The sequence below is a fragment of the Mauremys mutica genome, chromosome 8, assembly GCF_020497125.1.
Source record: "Mauremys mutica isolate MM-2020 ecotype Southern chromosome 8, ASM2049712v1, whole genome shotgun sequence".
NCBI classification, from domain to species: Eukaryota; Metazoa; Chordata; order Testudines; family Geoemydidae; genus Mauremys; species Mauremys mutica.
Genome location: NC_059079.1, coordinates 42,249,959 through 42,269,281, shown reverse-complemented (window position 1 = coordinate 42,269,281; position 19,323 = coordinate 42,249,959). Strand labels below are relative to the sequence as shown.

The following is a 19,323-nucleotide window of genomic DNA, read 5'->3' as shown; positions in this document are numbered from 1 at the left end:
GTGGTAGAATTGGCATGTGCTTTCATTCCCCCATGGATTAAGTGGAGCCATGTGGAGCACTTTGTTTACATGTCTAGGGATGTCCCTTTTATCCTTCTGAGCAATCTCAATACAAATTTCATGAAGATACTCTGCAATCCTTTCCTCAAGGTTTCTAGGGATGGCTGTCTTATTTCTTCCTCCATGGCAGGACACTTTCCAATGCCACTCGGCTGGCACCTTTACAATCAACAGGCTTGAGGGCGTATGGGCCTGGATGGCTTCAGGATGCCAGTTACAGCTGTGTTCTCTGTGCCTTTGTCACCTTCAGGAGTGAGATATCCGCTCAAATCACTACTGCCTGTGAAAAATAGTGCCAGTATTCAGTGCCATTGCTTTATAGCTGTAACCATGGAAATAGAGGCTGAAATTTTATAGCTTCATGCAACAGAAAATCCTCCCTCCCCACACCTTTGGCAGGCCATACTCAGTTTGTGCTGACGTGACCCAAAGCTTAAGTGTGAATAAGCATTTCTTGTTAAAAGTGTCCATAGGAATAAGGGTAGGGAGTTTTGAAACATATGGTTCCCTTTCTGTTGTGACTGTAAATCCAGTGGTACCTGCCTGTTTTTTCAGCAGCTTCTGGGCATGGTGGCCTTGAGAGGGTGTCCCTTCCACACCTGCAGAACACCTGACCCTGACGAGGAGAAAGAAGAGGACTAAGAAATGCTGCATTGGACAATGAAGAAAGGACTTGGGGGGTCAATATGACCAACAGCATGGGAATTGACAGGCAGCAAACCAAATGCTGCAGACCTTGGTTAACCTATATGTCCACCTTTTTCAGTCTTGGAGAACTCCACAGTCACTGCTTCCTACACTCCCAAACATACCACATGGCATCACGGAGTACATCAGTATCCCTACCACTCCATGCCAGAGAACAGCTAGGAAAACCACAGCTTCACATACACAGATTGTGAATCACAGTCTTTTTATTTGTAGCCACAGTGGTCTATATCTGTGCACTCAAGTGAACACAAATATTTAAATCCTTTCTAGTTTTAAATTATCACCCTGTTAAGTTATGTTAAACATTTGTGTAATGTTGCCTGTAGTTATTTTTGCACATTGATTTTTCTGCACTGTTTTTCCCCCACTCAGTAAAGTTCAGTTTGTGGAGAATGAAATTTATCTTTCTTAGTTCACAACAAATACTGCAGAATGCATAGAGATAATCAAAGCAAACTGTAATTGTAAATGCACATCTAACATCACAATATTCATAATTTCAGGAAAATACCTAGTCGTGTTCATAATTGTACAGCAAATGCTTTACAATTCTTAGCAGCACCAAAGCTCCAGGCCCAGAGAACACTGCTGTGGCTGACTGTTAAAATGCTCTTTCAAAGCCTCCCTCACCCATATAGCTTTGTGTTGCGATCTTGTAATAGTCCTTGTAGACACAAGGTTCAAAGTCAGCAGGCCGATGCTCCACTTCTGCCCTCTACCCTGGTGGCAGCTTGCCTCACTAATATTGCGCAGGACACAGCAAGCAGCTATAACCATTGGGATATTTTTCTTACTGAGATCCAATCTAATGAGTAAATACTACCAGTGCCCCTTCAATCTAGAAAAAGCACGTTCAACTGTCATTTTGCATCTGCTGAGCCAATAGTTAATCTTTCCTGGCGGTATTGAGGTGGACAGTATATGACTTCATGAGCCAGAGGTACAAAGGGTAGGGTGAGTCCCCCAGAATCACTATCAGCATTTCAACTTCGGCAATGGTAATCTGCCAGCAGGGAAAGAATGTACCTGCTTGCAGCTCTCTGAACAGTCCTGTGTTCTTAAAGATGCGAGCATTGTGCACCTTCCTTGGCCACTGGTGATCCATCAATGCTTGCATAACCAGAGAAAAATAACACTTTCTGTCGATGTATTCTCTAGCAAGGTGAGCTCATGCCAAAATAGGGATAAGCATGCCGTCTATTGCTCCAATGCAGTTCAGGAACCCTATTGCTGCAAATTCATCTACTATTTCCTGCAGGTTGCTGAGAGTCACAGTCCTGCATAGCAGATGATTAATGGTCCTACAGACTTGTATGACAATGGCCCCTCACTATAGATTTCCCAATTCCAAAATGATTTCTTCACTGATTGGTAGCAATCTGGCATTGCAAGCTTCCAAATTGTGATCATCCCTCAGTGGAGAATTGAGTGGTGAGCTCAGCACATAGATCCAGTGATGTGGGCTTTTGCATCCAAAAGGTCTGCAGCCACTGCTCCTCATCCTAAACCTGCTTTATGATGTGATCCCACCAGTCAGTGCTTGTTTCTTGGGCTCAGAGGTGGTGCTCTACAATCTGCTGCTGCTCTATGAATACCAACAACAACCTTGAATTGTTTTTCATTATGCCCCTCAGAAAACTGTCCTTGAACAAATACTCATGTCGCCCCATTGTTGTGGTACATCCTGCAGGCCTGCAAAGACAGGAGAATCATGCATCCTGTAGAGGGCAAACACTGAAAAGAGCTATAGAATCATAGAATATCAGGGTTGGAAGGGACCTCAGGAGGTCATCTAGTCCAACCCCCTGCTCAAAGTAGGACCAATCCCCAACTAAATCATCCCAGCCAGGGCTTAGTCAAGCCTGACCTTAAAACCTCTAAGGAAGGAGATTCCACCACCTCCCTAGGTAACCCATTCCAGTGCTTCACCACCCTCCTCATGAAAAAGTTTTTCCTAATATCCAACCTAAACCTCCCCCACTGCAACTTGAGACCATTACTCCTTGTTCTGTCATCAGGTACCACTGAGAACAGTCTAGATCCATCCTCTTTGGAATCCCCTTTCAGGTAGTTGAAAGCAGCTATCAAATCCCCCCTCATTCTTCTCTTCTGCAGACTAAACAATCTCAGCTCCCTCAGCCTCTCCTCATAAGTCATGTGCTCCAGCTCCTAATCATTTTGGTTGCCCTCTGCTGGACTCTTTCCAATTTTTCCACATCCTTCTTGTAGTGTGGGGCCCAAAACTGGACACAGTACTCCAGATGAGGCCTCACCAATGCCGAATAGAGGGGAATGATCACGTCCCTCAATCTGCTGGCAATGCCTCTACTTATATAGCCCAAAATACCGTTAGCCTTCTTGGCAACAAGGGCACACTGTCGACTCATATCCAGCTTCTCGTCCATGTAACCCCTAGGTCCTTTTCTGCAGAACTGCTGCCTAGCCATTCAGTCCCTAGTCTATAGCAGTGCATGGGATTCTTCCGTCCTAAGTGCAGGACTCTGCACTTGTCCTTGTTGAACCTCATCCGATTTCTTTTGGCCCAATCCTCTAATTTGTCTAGGTCCCTCTGTATCCTGTCTTTATCCTCCAGCATATCTCCCACTCCTCCCAGTTCAGTGTCATCTACAAACTAGCTGAGGGTGCAGTCCACGCCATCCTCTAGATCATCAATGAAGATATTGAACAAAACTGGCCCCAGGACCAACCCTTGGGGCATTCCGCTTGATACCAGCTGCCAACTAGACATGGAGCCATTGATCACTACCCGTTGAGCCCGACGATCTAGCCAGCTTTCTATCCACCTTATAGTCCATTCATCCAGCCCATACTTCTTTAACTTGCTGGCAGGAATACTGTGGGAGAGTGTATCAAAAGCTTTGCTAAAGCCAGTTATCTCATCATAGAAGGCAATTAGGTTAGTCAGGCATGACTTGCCCTTGGTGAATCCATGCTGACTGTTCCTGATCAGTTTCCTCTCCTCTAAGTGCATCGGAATTGATTCCTTGAGGACCTGCTCCATGATTTTTCCAGGGACTGAGGTGAGGCTGACTGGCCTGTAGTTCCCCGGATCCTCCTCCTCCACAGGTTTGGGAGATTTTTTAAAAAGGCACAAAAATTTGGGGATATTGCTGGATGGAGAAAGTTACATCATGAGAACTTGACCTCTAGCTCCAGAGATCCCTGGGAAAGTAATTTCTTTCCTACAACATATTGTGAATGTTTCCTAAAAGGCATTGTGCTGGACTGTGGCTTGTGGCACATTGGGATACCAACTTGTGATGCGCCGCACTTTACATCGACACAAGCACTCCTAGTGAGTACACATAGCACTTACGTGAGCAGCCAGATATGCACATGAGTGATGTACTAACTTCAGTGGCTGTTCGCTGATGTAACTTGTGTCAAACACAGTTTGTAGTATAGATATGGTCTAACAGTATTTCTTGAGTCCTTTAAGGAAAATAATGGGCCACTTCACCATGATTGGTCCCTTGAAATATGTGTTTACTACTAAACACTATCGGCTCCACCATTATTTAGCTGTAACATTCTGAGTACGTTTCCAAGACCTGAAGAAGAGCTCTGTGTAAGCGCGAAAGCTTGTCTCACTCACCAACAGAAGTTGGTACAATAAAAGATACTACTTTACCCACCTTGTTTCTCTGATTCCATGGCAGTTTAGTTAAAGTCCTGCACAAGTCTGGGAAAATATATCCCTATTTTAATATATTCACCTTGAAGCATTTCTATATATTGCATTTGTAGCTCTGACTGTTATCTTGTACTGTCATTAGGTACTGTTTTTTATATACTGGTCTTGAACTGAAAATCTTAAAATTTCTGCTGCAGTATAGCTTGGCTCAAGTATTTCTTCAGCATCCTTGTCTTTTTCCTGTCCCATTAGCAGTCCATTGTATCAAGACACTTATAGTGATTGCAGTTAACTTAGTACCAGGATGCCACTAATTGACCGATGTAATGTACAAAACTGTTTTTCCACAGCTCAGGGAAACGAATCATTACTTTTGTCTTGTCACTAAAACGTTAACTTGACTTGCTTAATTTTAAAATTATCATTATAAAATGAAGATGAACTAACAGTGCACATTTCAAGTTGGAATAAATTAGCCTTTATTAGGTCTCTGAGTTTAGTTTTCCCTTGTCACGTTGTATGGAAGATCCGGCATTTCAACGCAAATGTTGAAAGTAGCAGCTACTCATAAGTGATCTGTGTCTTAGTTTGTTGGAATTAACAGCTATACACGGAGACACTAATCTTCATTCTGGAAGCTTTAGGGGTTCTATTTGCATTTACATTTTTTTCTTATATTACTGTTTTTAAGGAACTGGTGAAAACCCACAGAAGTCTAATGCAGGACATTTTTGACTCCATTGTAAACAAAAATGACCAGAACCTGTATCAAATTTTTATTAACTACAAGGAAAGGTAATATTTATACACTAACTTTTACATACTTTAGTGATAACCTACACTCAGTCCATTGAAGTGTTTCTCTATGATTAAATACTTCATAAGCATTTATATAATTGGACTGAATATCTATGGGTAACAGCATCAGTATATGCAATGGGCTTTGAATGTGGAAAGTACGAAGGAAGTGCTATTATTATTTTATAGAATGGATTGTTCATTTTTTCCCCAAGTGTTTTTGTCACCGCTTTTTCATTTAAAAATAGCATCCATATTTTATATGAAATCATATAACTTATTTTGCACAGCTTCTGGCATAAAAACGATCTTCGAATGCTTTATAGAGATAAACAATATGGGTACAGCGATAAAATAAGCAGAGATGGGGAGAGAAATAAAATAAGGCAGCAAGATACAAGCAAGGCATTCCAGAGGACAGAAAGAAGGGTAAAACAGGCTGAGGAGAGTCTTAGGGGGTCCATAGAAGGTGTTAATGAAGTCACTTCTGAACTGGAAATTGAAATAATTGGGGAGCCAGCTGAGTTGTTTGAGAAGAGGTTGATGCAGTCACACAATGCTTGTGAGAAAGCAGCTCTAAGCTAACAGAAAACGCCTGAATCTGGAAAGCTGGATTTTGGGGAGATGATGGGAAAGGAAGTTGCCATAATCACATTGAGTGGAAATGAAGCCATATATGAAGGTTTCAGCAGAGGAGGAGCTTATGGCAGTGGTATGTGTGTGCGTGTAGATGATGACAGACTGAGGGAAAGGGTGATTATTGGAAGGATATGGTTAGTGAAAGCAAATGGCAGGTCTGAGTGTAGAGAGGAACTACAGGAGCAGGAGTTGTGTCTCAGGATGCTCCTTTTCTCCAAAAGAAGCAATGTAACTTAAGGAAGCTGAGAGGAAACTACAAGTTTATTTTGTCAAGGGAGGAGAGATACTGGGTCTAGATCTATTTGTACTGCAGTATAGGTTTAAAATAATAATTAAAGGTGAAAGATGTGCAGTTAGTATCATCACTTTTGATGTGGAACCTAATGCTAAACAGAAGATGATCAAGAGGGAGAAAGATTAAAAATAGAAGGCAAGAACTGAGGCTTGTAGATCCCCAAAGATGGAGTTTACAGTTTAAAGAGGAGTCACCTCTAAAGATTTAGAACAGTTTGAGAAGAGTGGAATGAATTGTTACTGAAGGGAACAGGAAGTTCCTGGTACAAACCTGGATTCTTTCCAGTAGCTTTACAAAAATCAACCAGTGGATACCATGCTGATCTCTGACTGCTGTTAAGAATTTCTTGCATTTACATATGTTAGCTATTATCTTGACCCAAAGCCTCATGGAATGTAAACTCAATAGAAGCTGTTAAATCAGTTTGCAAAACCTACTGTTGCTGTAAAAAGAATGGATGTTATTAATCCTGGGCTAATCCTATGTAACAGAATTTATTCATTGCATCCTTTGAAATCTATCTCTTAGCATTGTAAATACTAATGGCTCTGGTGCTGTTAAGTAGCAGTTACATTGCCTTGCAGCCTGAAACAAATGCTTTATTGTGTCAGTGTATGCATGTCAATGTTAAAGTGAATTGAAATGATTTTACAGCATTTTGATTATGATCTTTAGTATTTTTCAAACATGCACCTCATTATATTATTGGGGAAGCTTTGTAATACACATCTAGGGCCAAGTTATTATGTTTGGATATGTAGGTACAGCTCCCAATTGAAGGGAAGAATACGACCCATATATTTGGTTTGTGAAGTGTGAACAAAGACTTGTTTTTTTGTTTGTTTTGTTTTGTTTTAAAACCCACACACCCTCCCTCTTGTTTTTTTTCTCTTGCTTTGGTTTAGAATGGTTATTTATGGGCAGTACTGCAGTCAAGTGGAGACAGCCATATCCTGCTTAGACAACATTTCTAAGACAAAAGAAGATGTTAAATTGAAGCTAGAGGTACTGATATTTATTATTTTATATACAAATATAGATCTGCCATCTCCCACAAAAAGAAAACTGTCCATTCTGACATGTGGGTCTATACGTTTCTTTTCTTTTCCTTTTTAACTGGAGTAACTGACCAAATTAAATTGTCAGGTAGAGACAGAAGAGGTCAAATCCTGGTCCCACTGAAGTCAGAAGAGGTCTTACTAATGACTTCAGTGGGGTCAGGATTTCACCCAAGAAGTGGTTTTGTCAATGAAACTCTTTTTTTCTCGTAGTGTTTTAGGTGAGCGTGAAGGTAGCTGAGAGTAAAATATGTTAGTTATAATTAGAATAACATTTAAAGACTAAACTCTGCCCCTCAGCACATCTCTGCACAAGGGATCGTGTGTAAGATGCACCACCCGAGATGTTCAGACAACCTTGGAAGCACAGTTTCTCTTTGGATAATCAGCTACAGCCTTTTATAGGGCACAGCATACTGCCCATCAGCTTTGGTGGGGAAGTGAATGTGCAGGGTGGGAGTTTGATGATCCCACCTGTGATAAACAGGATTTCTAGTTTTTAGGTTTACTAGTTACCTTCAATCCACACAGTTGTCATGCCTGTTGTGCTATTTATGCCTACATCTAATAAGACAATGAGTCTTCTATTTACCTGCAGTGTTGCATTTGAACTACCTGCTGGGCACTAGCCAGAGTGATTCCAACTGCTATCTCTGTTGCTCTTATAGATGCTCACAGCTTCAAATCAACAAAACTCTGTGTGGTTTCTTATCTCTAATTACAGTGTTTATACCACAGTCATCACTCTGCTATCTGAACACCTGAAGAATAGGATCTGGTTCTGGATCCAGATATTGGATACCTCAAAATTCAGGGATGTTCTGAGCCAGGGTTTTGGTTCAGCTTATCACTATGGAGATGCTTTTTTCCTCATTATGATGGTATTTAGTATCCTAATATCTGGGTGATCTGGCAAACTTGTATGTCTACTTTAAAAAATTAGGAGTGTACTTCGAACCTTTTTTTCCCCCCAAAGAATCACAGTTCAATCTTTAATTTTATTTTTAAAAACTAGGAATGTTCCAAGAGGGCCAATAATGGGAAATTTACTTTGCGGGATCTTCTAGTTGTTCCTATGCAACGAGTTCTGAAATATCATCTGCTGCTGCAGGTACTTTATTTTTGAAGTTTAAAGTGATTAAGCGCAAAGCTATGATGGTTTATCATCAGAGGATTGTTATAATGAGGGTTCAGTGTCTTTATTAAAGGACAGTGATTAACATTTTTATTGACTTGAATTGCAACTTATCGGTCTGGAAGTTAAATCCAGTGCAGTTCAGCCTTCTCTGTGGTGATCATTCCACACAGTTGAAGCATATCTGAGAATAACAATCACTCTTCATTTAATGACTTATTTAAAAGTTAGTGGTGGCAAACTATGAGAATGGTGGTTTTGTAATGTAGACCACTACACTCAAAGACTAAGCTGAACGAGATTATACCATTCTTTAAGATACTTCCTTGCTATAGTAAATTATAATAAAACCATATTTATTTTGAAATGCTTCTTGTTATAACTCACAAAGCTCTTGGCTTGCACAGTTAGTCCTATAATGAGGGTGGAGAGTCTTATAAATTTAATTTGATAGCTGTTCCAGGAGACTCATTAGTTCAGCAGCAAAGAAATATATTACTGTATTAGATTGTCAACCCTGCTGATGCTTGTAAAATGTCATTTTAAAAAGAGCTACTACCTTTATGTGAAGCATAATTTTGACTCTGCAGTGCTTTGTGTAATTCAAACTTATTACATTTCTTGAAATATATCTATATAAATGCAAGTCATCAATATTCTGATCAATGGAAAATCATGAAAAAAACAAACAAAACAAACTGATGACAGAACCACTTTCTTAAAACATTTGAGACCTGAACCAAAGCAATATAATCAAATTGTATATTATGAAAAAATGATATGAAAGATTATGTCACTCATAGTGTTTTAAAGTATGAGGCATCATAAAACTACAATCAGGTATGTAAAGGGGTGTCAAAATATATTACAGTATTTTCAGGAGAAAAATATCCACAAAAATTGTTAGAAAAACTGCACTTTTAAGTAGAAGCATCTATTCCCACCATTTTCTAGTATTTTAGCAATATACACCTCTACCTCGATATAAAGCTGTCCTTGGGAGCCAAAATATCTTACCACGTAATAGCTGAAACCGTGTTATATTGAACTTGCTTTGATCCACCAGAGTGCGCAGCCCCACCCCCGTGGAGCACTGCTTTACCGCGTTATATCCAAATTCGTGTTATATTGGGTGGCATTATATCGAGGTAGCAGTGTATTATTTTTGGTTACAACATATAGTCCTCTTCTTATTTCTCTCTCGATTTTCTTTTTTGCTTTTAATTAACCCATTAATTTTTCTAGATTCTAGATGGGCTATGTATCTTTTAAAATATAGAAAATAGCTTAACATTCTTATACTGTCAAGATATGACCAGTGCACAGTAGTCATTTTATTTGAGTGATAAATGTATAAATTGATTGGCAGCTGGCTGAGTGAAAAGTTGTTATAAGAAATATCCCTGCATTTTGCCAAATAGGAACTGGTGAAGCACACTACTAACCCAACGGAGAAGGAAAATCTGAAGCTGGCACTTGATGCAATGAAGGTAAGTGTGCCATGGCAGGTAGATGTTTACATCTTCACTGCCAGTTAAAATGGTTGGGGCCTTTTTCAGAATTCACAGGCATGCAGAAGTGAAGTTCACAGTATATTTTCAGCTGAATTGCAGGACCTCCTTCACAGTAGAGCTAGCAAATATTTGTTAACTAGACACAATCTCTCATGTAAGGAGGCTAAATCAAGGATATTGCCACAGGGTTTTAGTAACTGAGTTAATAGGTTGTATATGGTATGGAGTAGAGATGGCTGGCTTCTATTTACTTGTAATATCCTAACTTTTACATTCTGTCCCGTAGTTTTCAGCCTCCTAACCAAAAATTTTGCCTTTCCCAGTTTTACTAGTCTTTTACAAAATGGGTAAAACTTCCATTACTGCAGATCGCCTCAAATTTTGGTTAACAGTTTCCCAGTGAGATAAACACAATTCTCTTTCCTCACAACTTATATCCTAGTAATGTCTTTGTTGCCTTAGGCTAGAAGGCATTAATATCTCTCCTAGTGACCATTACTCCACATGTGCTACTGCAAATGACACAAGCAAGGGCTTTTTAAAATAGCAGTATCTCCTTACATGTTTGGTGCTGTATCCCTTGGCAGTCTGCAATTCCCTCTGCAACTAGCTGTACTCTCTTAGTTTCCTTTTCTTCTGATGCTGTGCACTGAGTTCAGTTACTGTTTTCATTATATTTTCCCATTCTATCCTTTTCCTGGTTAATATGTTAGACAATTGTTCCATTTAGCACAAATTTCCTAAAAATTTGTTGCTCCTAGCTATTACAGATTATATACTGCTGAGGACACACAAATGAGGATAAACACTTTATGTTGAATAGAGAAAGATAAGCCGCAAATTTACCAGCACATTCAATGCACAAATATAGAAGATATACTAGTCCAGGGCTTAAGATCATACCTAAACTTTTTCCAGATCCCAACACATAGGTGCAAGAGATTTATTTCCCAGTGTCAGTCAGGCACATTATTGTTCATGGGATCTGAGGAAGCTGGCTGTTGGTATGCTATGATATACCTTCTATTTTGCTATTCATACGTTACTGCCCTCTCATTGTATGCCTGGGTCTTGAAGTTGTAGATATTTGGGCACCCTACTAAACCTAGCCATGATTACTGCATATAGGAGCAATTAGAGCCTTGACGTGGTTACATCTTTAACGCAGGCCTTGTTGTCATCAGATCTCTGAAATCATGTGCAAATATCAAGACCAAAGGAGGTATCCCAATCCCTGACTGAAAGAAGCACTACACCAGGGTGGAGCAAACCACCTTTAACTTAAACACTGGTTCTTGTAGGTGGAAATGACATTCCTTATTTAGCTATTAATTTTTCTTTAGCCCAGCTGATAGCAGTGCTTCTTTGTGCCTGGCTGATTTGGGGTAGGTCGCTCTCAGTCTCTCCAATTGGAGCTCTTCCACTTTGGATAAATAATTAAATATTTTTTGGAGCACAGCCATGAGCCTGAGTCTCCGATATCCTAGGTAGTTTGCCGAACCATTGGGCTGTTGGCTATTCCGGGAGTCATTTTTTGGCAAAGGAAAAAAAAAAAATCCAAAGGTCTAGATTTCCTCTTAGTGCAGAATGTGAATATTTTTTAAAGTCTCAAAATTTTTACAGGATGAGAATATCATTTTCTGCCCAGCTTTAATAGAGAGCGTTTTTTAAAAGCTTGCATACTTAGGCAGGTATATCAACAACTTCCGAACACTTAAAACAACTTTTAAAAAGTCTTATTGTGCAGATTAGGCAAAATAAGGAAGATAAATACAGTTGCTTAAAATAATGTATTGGAATTTTACTGACTGAAATATTCCCCCCTCCTTTTTTTTATGCTTTAGGACTTGGCTCAATATGTAAATGAAGTGAAGAGAGATAATGAATCCCTCCGTGAAATTAAACAGTTTCAGTTATCAATAGAGAATTTGGTATGTCATAGGCTATATTTACACCCTTGTTTATCCCAGCTTTTCACCATTGTTCTACTTTACTGAAATTACTGCTCCTTACCATCTTATATAATACTAGAAGCCTGGGTAAAATTCAGGTATGTGTATGTATTGTTCTTTTGGCTGGCCTGGAATGATATCTGTATACAGTGACTTCCTCTCCATTTCCTTAGATGCATGCAGCTAAATCAATTTTGTTGCACAGTGCCCCAAGTCCTTTGGAGGGTGGAATAAAAGGAGTTTGTTTATGCCTTATCATCCTTAGTAGGACCAAAAGGTGCCAAGTTCTTTTTGACTCTTGGAGAATCTGGCTTTGTAGTATAATAACCAACTGACACTTGAATGTCAGAAATTATCTTTACTCTTCTGCTGGCATAAATAATGAATTTATTTCCTTTTTTTGTTTTTAGAACCATTCTCTCTTAATGTATGGAAGACCACAAGGTGATGGTGAAATAAGGATAACTACATTAGACAAACGTGCAAGGCAAGACAGGTGAGACTATAGATACAGTACTTGGGTTGCTAAAGACAGGATTGGTATTAGATTAATTCTTGTAAAATACAGCATGGCATCTGCCTGTGAAATTTGGTGTCAGTTCAGGAATTCTTGTGCATACATCCTCCTTTCATTGTACACACATAGCTCCTATTAACATTAATGCAAAGGAAGTAAATTTTCAAAGTGGTTCATGAGAAGTTAGCCATTACATTAATATCTAAATCCCTATGCACTTCTTGCAAAAGTACTTTAAGTGGTTCATGTTTTGTTACCCAATAGTTTAATTGCTAACTTTCAAAATCATAAGTGCTCCAGGCAATGTTTAATATGATAGTGTATTATTTTAAAAGGATTAGTGTACTGGCATACAGACAATATTTTTAACCCTTTATATATTATATTTTCATAGGCATATCTTCTTATTTGATTTAGCTGTAATTGTGTGCAAACGGCGAGGTGATAATTATGAAATGAAGGAAATAATAGATCTTCAGAAGTACAAAATCACAAATAATCCCACCACTGATAAAGAAAATAAAAAGGTAAATGTTTATATTACTACTACATACAAAATATATGCCACTATTAAATATTTGAAATCTGTAGGTCTTGAGTGTATGAAATATTCTGCAACCACACTTCAGCAATTTGTGTATATTTTTTTTTAAATTTCAAATCCATATAGTATCAAAACCACACTGGACATTGTGGTTTAAAGTAGATGACTGTTAAAGGGCTTCAACTATGTTAATTTCTGATGTAATGAAGAGATATGAATGAGCTATTATTAAACTGAAGAGGTGCAAAATAGTATGGCCTCCATTTTTCTGAACTCAGGGTTGGTGTTATATGATGAATATAAAAATATTGTCTTTGTTCTGCCTGAATATTAAATTGTTAACCAGTGAATTGCCATACTTTTCACACAGTGGTCTTATGGCTTCTACCTCATCCACATACAAGGACAAAATGGGTTGGAATTTTATTGCAAAACTAAAGATTTGAAGAAAAAGTGGCTTGAGCAGTTTGAAATGGCACTGTAAGTATATACTTTTCTCTTATGTAAAATCATTTCCTTAAACAGTATATAGGAATATCTTAAACAGTGCTTTAATATGCATTTTAAATTGTAACAATAATTCTGCACATGCAAGGAAACTATTTTATTTGAATTTTTGAAAACAGAACTCATAGCTGACATATATGAGTATTTTCCTGAAATACTTCTAGGAAAAGATAGAGGGCACTCTAAGCTCTGTTTTGCTTTATAGCATAGCTGGTAAGATTGTTTTAAAAATACAGTCTGAAACACCTAGGGAAAATATTAATTGTTTTAGCAATAAATATTTAACATAATGGTGACTGATTTTTTTCCATCTTTATTTCTTGGTACATTGAAATACATTTTAAGAGATATGGGGATGTTGGCTTTTTTCCTAGTGGCTTTAAACTAATTTATTATGTAGCATTTGGATCAGGTTGCTTGGTTTATTAAGTTTGATTTCCATTGCTTGACATTGTGCTCGTGTGTGTGTGTGTGTGTGTGTGTGTGTGTGTTTCTAACATAAAAAAATAGCATGAATATGTTAGACGTCTCAAAAAGTAATATATCAGAATATAGCATTGCAGATTGCATTATAGTTATGTGCTTTCAGCTTTATTTTTATTTCTGATTCTGTTGGAGAAACAAACATGGATATTGGTACTGAAAGTATTCTGATTAAATTTAAAACACAGGAACAAAGAAATCAGGTGGAAAAGAGGCAGTCACTGCATTTTTTTTTAAAGGGGGGAGTGCAGAGGGATATTCCCCTAAGAGTGGTGAAATTAACAAAGACAGGGTATCACTTACATGAATTTTTGGTTGAGTGAAAGGGTTGTCATTAGCTGCACTCCATTGAAACACACTTACAACCTTAATTCCTGTTAATTATATTTTTTGTTTAATTTTTTCCCTTTTTTCTTTTAATGAGAGCCAAGAGTTTAAATTGGGGTAGCATAGACGGTATGCAAGAAGAGAGCCTTGCTCTGCCATATGTTCTGAGGCCCATCAAATATGGTTTCCCTTCCTGCTGACATTATTAAATGAGATTTGGTGGTCTCAGCCTTGTCCCTTATGGATATTTGTCCACCTCATAAACCCACACCACAATTTAACACTATTCCACATGATTGGCAGTCGTAATCTAGAGCAGCACAGGGCTGGAATAGTAGAGTTACTGCAGGTCAGGGCTGAGTTGTATTAGCAGAACTGAATTGTAACCTTCCATAGTAACATTCTTTGCTCTAGCCAGTGTTACTGCTCCCTTATTTGTATAACCACTAAAACTCACTAGATTTAAAAGAACTTGCAGCATTTAATCAATTTTGTAATCTCAGACCTTTTTTATTTTTTTCGTTATTTGTGGGTTTTGGCTTTATAGAATATCTCCCAAAAGTTGCACTCCCCTTGGTAGGATCCCTGATTTCCCTCTCCCATGAGTTACCTCAGCATGTAGTGTGCTAATGAAATTATAAATGCTGAAGCATGGAGTCTGCCTTTGGGATTAAACTAACCCCGTTGTTTTTCCATATTGTTTGGTGAGTCTGTTTTTTTTCAGTTGTATTTCCACTCTCTATAGGGTGTCTATTAAAGTTTGATTCTATTCTGAAAAATTACTATAATAAAATGACAGTTTCTTCAGCACATTCAGAATTGTAGTTGCTGACTTAACAGGCAAAACATTTTAACTACATATTTTAGCACTTTTGTTAGGACTGCAAAATCAACACAGCTGAAAAGGAGTGAGCTGGATTCTTTCCTGTGCATCAGAAATAGCATTTTACTATGTCCCACTCAGTTATATCTATGCAAACCCACTGCCGTCTGAGAAGCTTCTTGAATGAAGATAGGGCTACCCAGGTGTTACTATAAGAACCTAATTTGTGAGGAAATTCAGATCCCATTTACATCAGTTTAAATTAAGAACAGGGCCCAGACTACCCTAGAAAGGTTTTACTGATATAACTGTCCATTCAGGGTGTTTGTTTTTTTTTGTTTTTTTTTTAACTAAAATATTTTTACCGGTATGAGCCCTAGCGTGAAGGCAGAGGTACTGATACAAAGGTGGTATACCTTATGTTACTTCCCAAGTCAGAATAACCTATATTGGAATAAGTACATTTATAAGCTTTCTCGTTGACAAACCCTAAGTATACTGAAGTGTCAATAGAATTACTCCTGATCTATACTAGCGTAACTGAGATCAGAATTTGGTCCTCTGTGTGCAGAGCCTGACATTACTGATGAAATATATAATGGAAAGAACCCAACTTCTCTCTCAGAAACCTAGGTTGAGTTTGCATGACTGGAAGAAAATGAGCAGATTTGATCTGGAAAACATTGAGAAAAAATAAACATGGAACCCTGCATTGTCACTTTTCAGATTAGAACAGCTCTTTACATAGAAAATTGGGAATACTTTTTATCCCCATGAGGATACTCCAAACTCTAGCCCTGATCTGTGGTAATATGACAGGTCATCTTGTGGGGGAAGTTTGAGAGCAATGGGTACTGCTGCAAGAAGATATAAAATACATTAAGATGTTTTTAACTATTTCCATTTATGTGGCAGTTCTCCTGTCACCATGTCTGTATTTACTGTTATTCTGAGACTATTATTTTGTTTAGAAAAATGGCTAAAATCTGTGCACCTCAAGTTTTATTACCAATAAGAATTTCCTAAGTATTTTTAATAAGAGAGCTAGTACAGATGCTCTACATCCTCAGTGACAAGATAAACTGCAACACCACAGCACTAAATTTTATGCTGTTGACCTATACACACTAATCTACAAAATTGAGGCTGGCTCAACTGGCCTTGAATCTAATGTATTGTGTACAACCTTTCAAAATTGTCAGTTAGTTCAGGGTGCTGGATCTTCGTGGCAGCATTAGAAAGAAGTGGGCCACTGGGGCAGCACACTAAAAATCACAATTGGCCTCCTAAAGCTGGAACTTTTGATAGACTAACATGCATGATTTGTTTGTGAGAGTGTTGCACATGAATAAATGTAACTGGCAAAGAGCAGTCCAATGTGCTTTTAACAGTAGCTTGTCCATTTTGAGGTGATTAGGGTTCTCTATATATTTGCTTAACTCTCATTAATATTAATGGAAATTGTGCATGCACAGGGGGAGAACAAAGCCATATGTTGTGTGATGGTTCCCCCCTGGGGTATCACTTGGAATTAGGGTACCATCGAGCCCTCTGACCCACCAGCCTGGGCTCCCTCTCACACTGTGCTGCTGTGACAAACTGCAGACATGCTCCTGGCCTTACACTTCCTCCAGCATTCACACAGGTAGGGACATACCCAGCTGCAGTTACATGCAGGCTTTCTGACTAGCCACTACACGAACCAACAGTAGAAGGGCTAAAGCCCAGGTAACTCTCAGCTCCCTAGGCACGCACGTGCCCCCGGAGCATAAACCTAAAATTATGCCGTCTTGTGGTGCACAGGGAACGATACAGCGTAAGCGCATAAAGTTCGCCTCCCCTGCTCACACTTCACTCCAAACTCACTGGTTTAGATTAAAACATAAAATAAATGTATTCATTACAAAAGATAGATTTTAAGTGATTATAAGGGATAGCAAACAGATCAAAGCAGATTACCTAGCAAATAAACAAAAATGCTAACTAAACTTAATATACTACATAGATTGGATATGAATTAGCAGATTCTCACCCTAACTGATGGTACAGGCAGACTTGTAGATTCTTAAGGCACAAGCAGCTTTAGTCTTAGAGCTTGGGTTTTTCACGTCTTCATATACAGGTCTTCATGAAGAAATCCCTTTAGCCTTGGTCCAGCACTTCCCCCGGTTCAGTCTTTTTTTCTCAGGTGTTTCCAGGTGTCTTCTTGTGTGGGGAGTGAAAAACAGCAGATGATGTCAGTCCCTGCCTTATATAGTTTTAGAATATGGCGGGAACCCTTTGTTTCAAAACTTGGTTCCCAGATCCGTTTGTGGAAAAATACTGACATCCCAAGATGGAGTCTAGATTCATGTGGTCTGGTCCTATGCCTTTGCTGTCTTATAGCAGCCATTGTTTACAGGGTAGTCAAAATGCCCACAGGAAGGTTAAGCTATTCCACAGTCCATTGTCTTTGCTGATGGGCTATCAGCCCTGTCTGGCTTCTTCATTGGTTTACCTGAACGGCTGTCTGTGGGTGTTTTCCAGAGTAAGCCCATTTGAAATACAGATCCCTAGTCAGTATTCATAACTTCAGATACAAAAATGATACAGGCATACAAATAGGATAATCATATTCAGCAAATCATTATTTTTCCAATGACACCTCACATAACTTATCTTGTACAAAATGCATCATAATTATGTCATAACCATATTATAATATTACTATGACAAATATGGGATGTAGTGTCACATGTTGTTTCAACAAAGTTGTGCTCCTTAAAAGCAGTTGTAATAAATCCGGTCAGTTGGTGTTTTGTTTTTGCAGCTGTGTTAGTAATTTTGGATTAGATTATAGCTATGTAGTTTAATGTGTACTGTTGTTTTTAAAAGAAAAGGTGTTACAAAAAGTGTTTAGTATACAGAAAGTGGTAGGGTATATGCAATCTTCAGCATGCCTAATAATGTAGATGTTAATGGAAAGGCATTACATATCTAAGAAATTGTTGATACTGTGTTCAGCCAAATTATTACACTCCCCCACCTTAAGTTAATGACATACAATGTAAGTATAGTAAAAGTAATAATAGTGAGCTTTGACCTAAGAGATAAGATCTACTGTTTCTTGTTATGCTTATAAAGCTATTTTTAAAGAAACTAATTGTAGAAGTGTGAAGGCATTATTTTTCTAGAACACACCAATTCCCCATCTAGTCCATTATCCTTCCTCCAATAGTGACCAGTGCTAGTTGATTCAGTGGAAATGTTAAATTCCCCATGATGCACCTAATAATTTTGCAAAAGAATACAACATGCAGAGTTAAGATCTCTTCTCATTATCAGTCAATATTAAGTTTGTGCTACAAAGCAGAAGAGTCGATGGCTCTTTCAGCTTTATTCTAGCTATTTCTACTGCAGATCCCTTTCTTATTCTTACAAGCTAATTTAATCACATAACCCTGTGGCAATGAGTTAACTGTGCTTTACTTAAAATGTTTTTCCCTTTTTATCAGACTTAAATGTGCTTTTCTTTATAATTTTATCAAGTTATCCTCTTATATTCATAGAATCATAGAAATGTAGGGCTGGAAGGGGCCTCGAGAGGTCATCTAGTCCATCCCCTACGCTGAGGAGAGATTAAGTAAACCTAGCCCATCCCTGGCAGGTGTTTGTCTAACCCATTCTTTAAAACGTCAAGACTTGGTATTGTGCAACCGCTGTAGGTAGTCTGTTCCAACTGTGGCCCAGACCCTGTTAATTGGCTGGACTGGACTCACCTGATATGATCCAGGGGTGATGGGCCTACTCCACCCACAGGGATCAGCTACATAGTGATAGCAAGGCAGGGATGTGCAATATTGATTTATATTGGCATTAGATTTTCTGTGCTATTCAGTGTTCGCTTCTTAATGCAGAACTTATTTGCATTCTTTGGCCACCACTGTGCACTGAAGTGTTCACAGTGACATCTAGATATTTTCCTTGAAAGACTACAACTGCATACTAGATTCACACATTGAGTTAGCAACTCAGAACTCATCTGTGTACCTACAACATGCAAAATCTTGCACTCTAGTCTGTGCTGAATTTCATCTGTCATCATGATGTCCAGTTTGCTAATTTCATTTTTTTGTAGTTTCTCATTGCCTTTCTCACTGCCTAATCTACTGTAAATTTTGCCATCAGCAAACTTCAGCTTCACTATTCAAACCTTCTTTCAAGTCATTAAGAAATACGCTGTATAAAACAGTGCTGCTCAGGTTCCAAGATGTACAGAGCCAAAGAATATCGCAGTACCTCATGTAACATTGTTATCTTCTACAT

The 19,323-nt window shown here is 38.5% G+C and overlaps 1 protein-coding gene and 1 long non-coding RNA gene across 2 annotated transcripts in view; one reads left to right on the top strand and one right to left on the bottom strand.

Annotated features, from left to right (window-relative positions):
* VAV3 (vav guanine nucleotide exchange factor 3) overlaps positions 1-19,323 on the top strand; it is a 235,071-nt gene that overhangs the window by 102,442 nt on the left and 113,306 nt on the right. The window contains exons 8-15 of the mRNA XM_045028140.1: positions 5,118-5,221; positions 7,064-7,163; positions 8,232-8,327; positions 9,773-9,841; positions 11,710-11,796; positions 12,228-12,313; positions 12,729-12,861; positions 13,249-13,358. Coding sequence (XP_044884075.1) covers positions 5,118-5,221; positions 7,064-7,163; positions 8,232-8,327; positions 9,773-9,841; positions 11,710-11,796; positions 12,228-12,313; positions 12,729-12,861; positions 13,249-13,358 — 785 coding nt within the window. The remainder of the gene's footprint in view (positions 1-5,117; positions 5,222-7,063; positions 7,164-8,231; positions 8,328-9,772; positions 9,842-11,709; positions 11,797-12,227; positions 12,314-12,728; positions 12,862-13,248; positions 13,359-19,323) is intronic.
* On the bottom strand, positions 75-17,624 carry LOC123376258. The gene is made up of 3 exons (XR_006581733.1): positions 17,051-17,624; positions 600-676; positions 75-336 (listed from the first exon to the last, which is right to left on the bottom strand). It is a non-coding gene; the product is annotated as an uncharacterized LOC123376258 (long non-coding RNA).